The following is an 8503-nucleotide window of genomic DNA, read 5'->3' as shown; positions in this document are numbered from 1 at the left end:
GATAATCGTTTTGAAATCCTCAAAATATTCAGATATCAAAAACAGAAATACTGATTTTTTTTCATTAATGATGAAAACAAGACATTCAGATCACTCAAGGTCTGGTATTTATAAATTTTACACATTTAACCAAGCTAAAAGATTGCAAGATTAATCATAACCATTACAGATAGAGACTATCATTTGTTCATTTTCTAGGTTCATTATGGTGTACGTTACATATCCAGAGAACCAACAGGAGTTCTCAGATCCAATGTCAAAAAATGGAATGGGGGCAAGCACTCTGAACATCACCTTTATTTAAATGCACTCCATGCACAGGATGCAGATAGGGAGAGCTTGTGAATCCATGCATTAATAATGGACTAGACAGACTGGTACTACCGCCAAACGTGCAGAGTCAATTCCAATGTTGCTCAAAGTTCTTTATACCTAATGGATTCCACGAAAGTAAGTGCAGAAGCAGAAATGCGTACACATCCCAAAGCATGTTCTTCATTTGGTTTCCTGTGCCTTCTTCGCATTCTGTTTTTCTTTTGCCTAGAAATTAAAGACAGTAAGTTATAAAAACCTAAAAATCTGTCTTAGATCATACTAAAATAGAATGTGTCTAAGAGGGCATTCTTAAACTAAAAGGCTTGAAAAGCACTGTTTGTAAGATTTCTAGAGCATTATCTTTTATAGCTTGCAAACTGGAACAAACTACTCCGAGGATGTTTGGTTTGCAGTTCTTTCTTACCTGAAGTTGAAATGTGTTATTATAATAAAAATACATACTTATTCATTCCATCAAGTCATACTCGTTCACAACTATTTCAGAACAATGTATTTACATATGTGCCCATTTATCAAACAAATCGAGTATGAGCAAAATTCTGTATTAATTTCTGCATATTTGACATATTTTACATGAGTTTAAACGCAGACTGCTTCAGTGAAATGCCCCTAGGATCTAAATTTCTAACACACTCTCAGGTAATGACAGTTCTGCTGGTCCTCAGGCAATACTTTGAGAAGCAAGCTTTTAGAAGACTAGAATATTATGCTCTTTCCACTATGGAGAAATAGACAAAAGCTAGAAAGTCAGTAACGACCTTTTCAATAAAACCAATACAAACACCAGAACACTGAGTTGGTAGTCCACCAACACTAGGCATTCATATACTGCCACCGTGTGTCCAAAATAATGTGAACTAGGGAAGCATGGTTCTAACCCAAAAGCGGAAAAGCTGTTCGTACTCTAACTTTCCTCTTAAAAAGTATGAAAATATGCTGTCATTAAAATCAAACAAGAATGGGCCTTTTATTAACTTGCACAAAAATGTTTCTTCATAGACCAATTTGAAAGAAAATACATACATTGAAAATGTCTCTAGTAACGTTTGGTCTCAATACATTTATCTGCACTTAAAATCCGGGAATGTGATTTAGCACCACAGTCCTTATCGCTCCTTTGTTTAACATTTTCAAGAAAGAAACACTTCAGGAGTTCCCATCGTGGTGCAGCAGAAACGAATCCGACTACGAGCCATGAGGTTGCGGGTTCAACTCCTGGCCTCGCTCAGTGGGTTAAGGATCCGGTGTTGCCGTGAGCTGTGGTGTAGGTCGCGGACACGGCTCGGATCCTACCTTGCTGTGGCTGTGGCGTAGGCTGGCAGCTGCAGCTCCAATTAGACCCCAGCGTGGGAACCTCCATAGGCTGTGGGTGTGGCTCTAAAAAAAAAGAAAAGAAAAAGAAAAAAAAGAAACATTTCACAGTGCTTCATACAAAGAACACAGTATCTAGGTACCCTGCTACCAACCAGTTTTGAGACTCACAGGACCTTAACTGTTAACCTAAAACTTTAATCAGCTTCCCATCTTGGACTTTTATGACTTTAACATGTCGAGACCCATGAATAGAAAAATCTATATGGAAAAGAGAAGATTTAGCTGTCTTTTTTGCAATAGTTCCTACATTTAATGCTAAAAGTTGGATCTAAGCTGTATAAGGTATACACCAAAACCTCAATTCACATCTTGGATGATTTAGAATGTATGATGATATAAAACAGTTGCGTTGAAATGTATCTTTGCTTCATGAACTTTTAAATTAATAAGAAAAATATACCTACCATGTATTCTGGTCTTTAAGTTAATGGTCCAAAATTTTACTTGCCTAGTAGTTCTTCTCAAAGTATTTCTCAAAATGTGGTAAATAGACCAGGTGCATTAGAATCACTTGGGGGAACTTATTAAAGATTCTTTCCCCATATCAGAGTATCTGGGGAGGGGCCAGGTAACATGTATTTTAAAGAGTATCCAGTGAAAGTCGCCACTTTCAGAACACTGATACAGAATAAACTTGAAAACACTGACACAGAATAAACTTGAATCTGCATATATTCAAAAATTTCATTAAAGTGCCTTATGCTGAAGGAAAAAAGTCTTAGGAGTCAGAATTTTCCAGTAACCTATACTAGTTTTCCCCTAGTGAAAAAAAAAATACTCTCTTAGGAATAAGAAAACCTGTTTCATCGGCTAAGCTACATTCCCCCACCCCCTTCAATATCCACTCTAGTTCTAAAGTCTATGATAATTTAAACTTTTGCTAAATTAAATACGAAAAAAAATCTCTTACTTCAACTATTAAAATCAATAATCTCTTTTCAGCTTAAAGAAAGGAAAACGTTTTAAATTTCATTCTAATATAACACAACCGGGATTCCTGAAGACTACAGAAGCAGTGCACAACCCTCTATTTTCATCTTCCAATTTTAGGTTGAACTAATCTCATCTGGTATGTAAAACAACAGGTAAAGGCAAAAAGTGCATATTAAAAAGCTTCAACAAATTTATCTCTACTCAAGCCAAAAAGGTGTTTTGGAAAATCTCAATCTAATTTAGGAATTTACCAATAAATACTTACCTTTTCTACGAGAGGTATTAACTGCTGGTGTTCTGCTAAAGTCTTTAACAGTTCCATAATGAAAGGCAGATAATTATGCTTCCTTCTGATGTTTTCAATCTGCAAACAAAATATCAAACCACACTACCTTTACATTTTCACTAAGTTTCTGATAATTTTTTCAGCCATCTCAAAATAGAAATGGAAGAAAAGGACTTCCTATCGTGGTGCAGTGGAAACAAATCTGACTAGGAACCATGAGGTTGCGGGTTTGATCCCTGGCCTCGCTCAGTGGGTTAAGGATCCCAAGTTGCCATGAGCTTTGCTGTAGGTCACAAATGTGGCTTGGATCCTACGTTGCTGTGGCTGTGGCGTAGACTGGCAGCAACAGCTCCCATTCGACCCCTAGCCTGGGAACTGCCATATGCCATGAGTGCGGCCCTAAAAAGAAAAAAGAAAAAGAAATGGGGAGTTCCCGTCGTGGCGCAGTGGTTAACGAATCCGACTAGGAACCATGAGGTGGCGGGTTCGGTCCCTGCCCCTGCTCAGTGGGTTAACGATCCGGCGTTGCCGTGAGCTGTGGTGTAGGTTGCAGACGCGGCTCGGATCCCGCATTGCTGTGGCTCTGGCATAGGCCGGTGGCTACAGCTCCGATTCGACCCCTAGCCTGGGAACCTCCATATGCTGTGGGAGCGGCCCAAAGAAATAGCAAAAAGACAAAAAAAAAAAAAAAAGAAAAAGAAATGGAAGAAAATACTCAATTTTCATAGGAGAAAATACTAGAAATAAATGAGACTCCATTCCCACTGAGAATAAAGACTATTTCAATAAAACATATGGAGAGAGTTCCTTGGCTGTAGCTTCCTAATCTTGGCTTAGCAAATAACAGAGGCTTCTGAAAGTCTAATCTGAAAAAGCAAGAACCTACAGTACAACACAGGGAACTATAGTCAGTACCTTGTGTTAATCTATAATGGAAAAAAAGCTGAAAAAGAATACACACACACACACACAAACAGAACGGAATCACTGCTCTATACCTGAAACCTCATAAATCAACTGTACTTCAATTTTAAAAGGTGCGATCTGAAATAATTTTTGAAAAATTAACTTATGAAAGCAAATTTAAGGCCCACATAACAAATTAATCTTGTTTCTATACCTATATAATAATCAGGCCACATGTAATGAAATCAGCTTTACTGTGTGATTAAGAACAATCTTCCTTTGAATTAGTTTTGACCAAAAGGGAACAGACTGTAGGGAAAAAAAATCTGTGCTTCATGGGAAAACCACATGCATCTAAAGCACACTCTCCCAAGTTACATGATTCTAGCCTTTCATGCCACTGAGCTATTAAATATTGTCTGGGAGGAGTTCAATTTACTTCCTTTTCCATAGAAAAACAACAATTTCTATCTTTTGCAAATTCATTTCAACATTCCTTTACTTCACATAAATTCGAATTTCTCTGACTTCTCCTTTGAACTCATTGTGACAACTTACAGGTTCGTTCAATTAATTAACAAACTAAATAAAATCTTAACAGGTGTTCATTTTATATCAGCATGAGAATCAGTTTATCTCTGTTTGAACAAAGCATTCTCAAACAATGTAGCAGGAAAAGATTCTAAAAACTTTGTTTTATTTGAGGCAAATACAGTTAGTTAATTATGTAGAAACACTGCATAAGAATATACAAATAATCAATAGTTCTCTTTTTGTATCATGTAAAATAGAAGATAATATCCGAGCTTTCAACCCTTACTTTCCTGTCTCCATGAATCCGGCCCTCTTTTCTCCTGCCTGGAATTCTCTGGAGTCAGCCCCTACCACACTCAGCTGAAGAAATCCTACTAGTCCAAGGTGCATTTATTTTAATAATCATTTGTTCGCTGGTTACTATGTTGCAAAGCACTATGCCCACACTGCAGAAGTAATAAAAAGAAAAAGAACAATCTCCCCACCTTCAGCTGAACTTCAAATGCAAACCTGCTCTTTCTACTGTGACAGCCACTCCCAAAGTCCTACAAGAGCCAATGTTCCCTTCACTCTCCGAAAAAAAAGCTTATCAGACAGATTGCAAGTAAAGGAGAAAGACATTATAAAGACAGCCCTGCTTAGTATCTGACTCCAAGTTACATGTCTGACATAATTAAAATTAAATAAAAATTTAAAACACTAAAAAACTGGAAGATGAAATAAAACAAATGAACCCATCTGTATATAAATTGGTGATTAAAAAAAATCAAGAGAAAAAAATTTTCAAGTGAATTTAAAAAAATGCACTAATTTAGAGTTCCTGTTATGGCTCAGTGTTAACGAGCCCAACTAGTATCCATGCGGACATGGGTTTCATCCCTGGCCCTGCTCTGTGGGTTAAGGATCTGGCACTGCTGTGGTATAGGCTGCAGACATGGCTGTGGTATAGGCTGCAGACATGGCTCGGATCTGACACTGCTGTGGTTGTGGCTGTGGCCAGCAGCTACAGCTCTGATTTGACCCTTAGCCTGGAAACTTCCATATGCTGTGAGTGGGGGCCTAAAAAGAAAAAAAAAAAGCACTAATTTGATTGTACATCCCAAATGAAATACATCCTAAGGAAAAGTCAACTTAAGAAAAATCTTCTCAGTTGTTACTAATACTGTTATTTTGAAACTTTTTGTATATGCTTAGATACACATATTAGACGCACATATAGGTAGCATAAAGCAAGTCATTATATTAACGTGTTAGAAACCAAGTATTTCAGCTGAAACGAAAATATACAAATGCTTGACTTTAAACAGAGAGCGCATCAATCCTAAATCTGAGTCTTAATATGAATTCACATTGTATTTTTCTCTTCAAAGATAAAACAGGAAATATATTTTAAAAAGTATTTCTTAGCTCCTAAATGTCTTAGAAATCATGACCAATCACTGAGCACTCTGAGCATCCAAAGAGTGGTTTCTAAACACCACTTCTCACCAAAACCACTCAGGACTGCTTGAAAAAGCAGACGATTCCAAGTTTGAAGCAGACATACAGATGAGTTTGAAACATCTTGTCATAGTGGAGAGCGAGGAAGTTATCAAAGATGAAGAGTCACATCAAAAGGACTGAGGAGGCAGCCTGAAAGGGGCTTCGAATGGCCAAAGATAGGATAATTTGAGCATCAGCAATAATTTCAGTGAACTAAAGCATCAAATATGTTAAAAATCTGTTCGTAGTTAACTATACACCAACAAAATGTATTTAAAAATTTTTTAATCTGTTCATCATAATCCTTTAAAAAAATAAAAAAGAGGCGTTTCTGTTGTGGCTCAGTAGTAACAAACCCAACTAGTATCCATGAGGACACGGGTTCGATCCCTAGCCTTTCTCAGTGGGTTAAAGATCTGGCATTGTCGTGAGCTGTGGTATTAGTCGCAGATGTGGCTCGGATCTCATATTGCTGTGGCTGTGGTGTAGGCCGGCAGCTACAGCTCCAATTTGACCCCTAGCCTGGGAACTTCCATATGTCATGGGTGCGGCCCTAAAAAGAAAAAAAAGAAAAAAAATTAATAAATAAAAATAAATTTAAAAACCAAAAAGAAACCTCACTAGTTACCTTTCTTCTAGAGTGCCAGGGAATCAACTCTTTATTCTGAAAATGTGTAAGTGATGGGGCAAACAATCAAGCATTTGATACACCTTCATGCTAAAATGTGCCCCTCTGTATTAAAACATTAAGGGAACAAATCGAAAACACATACCTTATATCTTTTTAATTTCTGTACTTCTTCTTCAATAAGCATCTGATTTTTGGCAACTTCTGACTGAATAGCACTTAACATGTTACTACCCTGATCTGTATCCATGGGTTCCTCCTTAGGGGAAAGAAAAAGAAACAGCGCACCCTAGTGACTGAGGCTTATGTTTAAAATATTTTTAAGTAATAAACATGGTACAGTTACTCCCAAATTTTCATCTTAATACCGATGACAGAATACCAACTTAATAACTGCACTATGAAAAGATAAAAACCCTAAGTAGTACCTTTCAAATTTATACGTTCTACAGCAACACATAAATTTTTACCTAAAAACAACCTATGCTGTAATATACTGATTGCTATCCCCTTCTATTCAGCTATCAAATACATAAATGTGCTTATACTCTGAAGAAAATGTGATCAGGGAGTTCTCAATGTGGCTCAGTGGATTACAAACCCAACTAGTATCCATGAGGACGCAGGTCCGACCCCTGGCCTCCCCTCTCAGTGGATGAAGGATCTGGTGATGCCTGTGAGCTGTGCTGTAGGTTGCAGACGCAGCTCGGATTCCGCGTTGCTGTGGCTGTGGAGCAGGCTGGCATCTGCAGCTCTGATTCAGCCCCTAGCCAGGGAACTTCCATACGCCACAGGGGTAGCCCTAAAAAGCAACAACAACAACAAAAAGTGTTCAAAGGTGTGTTTAAAAAAAAAGGTCTTCTCGAAATATGTAAAGACTACATGTGAATCTAAATGTACCCAATTAATTCTGTGAGAAATATATTCTAACTTGCTTAATTACATAATAAAAATACAGTAATTTATAATAATAATAATAGCTAACACTTATTTAGCACTTACCATTTGCCAGTCACTTTTTTAAATGGTTTATACATATATTATCTCAGTTAATCCTCACAACAACCTTATAAAGTAAATATTAATATCCCCATTTTACATGAAGACACCGAGGCACAAAGAATTACACACTAATTCATACTTCCTTTAACTGGCAAAGGCAGAAGCTGAATCTAGGCAGCCTGACTCCAGAGTGTATTCTTTCAACCACTACTAAAGAGACTTGAGTAACTATATTTTTAAAAAAGAAAGGAAGGAAAAAAGAAAAGTGAATAGTTTCCCTGAGAGAATAACTAAGCTAGAAATTTATATGTAAAAACATGACCACAAACCTCAGCAAGCTGTCTTTGTAACTCTGCTATCTTCTGTTCATATATCATTTTCCTGTCAGACACAATGGCCATTAAGTTAAATCGAATTTCACCTTCACTGTACCTAAAAAAAAAAGTTAATGTTTATAACATAATAAAGAATTGTAACATTATTACAATTAAGATAATCTATTGTCAATTAAGATAATCTATTGTGGCTACCCCCTTATTCTCTGAGGTGAACACCAATCTACCAATAAGCGAATAATAAAAACTGACATTTCCAAAAGCTTTCTTAAAGAGAAGTTACCACCAACATCACAAATATAATCATAGCTACATCAACAAATAGGGCAACCTAGAAGAAATGGATAAATCACTAGAAACAAATAAGCTCCAAGAATATGCACCAGGAGGACACAGAAAATCTGAACAGACTGACTGACAGCAACGTAATTACACCAGCGATCAGAAAATCCCAGCAAAGTCCAGGACCAGACATCTTCACAGCGGAATTCTACTAAACTTTTCAAGAGTTAGTATCTGTATTTCTCAAACTATTACAAAAAATTCAAGAGAAAGAAACACTTCCAAACACATTCTACAAGGCCAACATTACCCTGATACGACAACCAGACAAAGACACTAGAGAAAAAGAAAATTACAGGCCAACATCTCTGATGAACTCAGGTGCAAAAATCTTCAATAAACTAT

General features: G+C 36.9%; 1 protein-coding gene across 8 annotated transcripts in view; it reads right to left on the bottom strand.

Moving 5' to 3' along the window:
- Positions 1 to 282: 282 nt before the first annotated feature.
- The window catches only part of UCHL5 (ubiquitin C-terminal hydrolase L5), a 36775-nt gene continuing 28554 nt past the window's right edge, over positions 283 to 8503 (bottom strand). For 5 of the 8 annotated variants that reach the window (XM_047755475.1, XM_047755473.1, XM_047755478.1 and 2 more), the window contains 4 exons: positions 7811 to 7913; positions 6625 to 6738; positions 2909 to 3007; positions 283 to 540 (listed from right to left, as the gene is read on the bottom strand). In XM_047755475.1, coding sequence (XP_047611431.1) covers positions 496 to 540; positions 2909 to 3007; positions 6625 to 6738; positions 7811 to 7913 — 361 coding nt within the window. In that variant the 3' untranslated portion in view covers positions 283 to 495. The remainder of the gene's footprint in view (positions 541 to 2908; positions 3008 to 6624; positions 6739 to 7810; positions 7914 to 8503) is intronic. The other 3 variants (XM_047755476.1, XM_047755474.1, XM_047755479.1) reach the window with 1 other exon arrangement.

The sequence above is a fragment of the Phacochoerus africanus genome, chromosome 12 (genome assembly GCF_016906955.1).
Source record: "Phacochoerus africanus isolate WHEZ1 chromosome 12, ROS_Pafr_v1, whole genome shotgun sequence".
Classification (NCBI taxonomy): Eukaryota; Metazoa; Chordata; class Mammalia; order Artiodactyla; family Suidae; genus Phacochoerus; species Phacochoerus africanus.
Note: the sequence above shows the minus strand (reverse complement) of the source record. Positions and strands in the feature narration are given on the sequence as shown.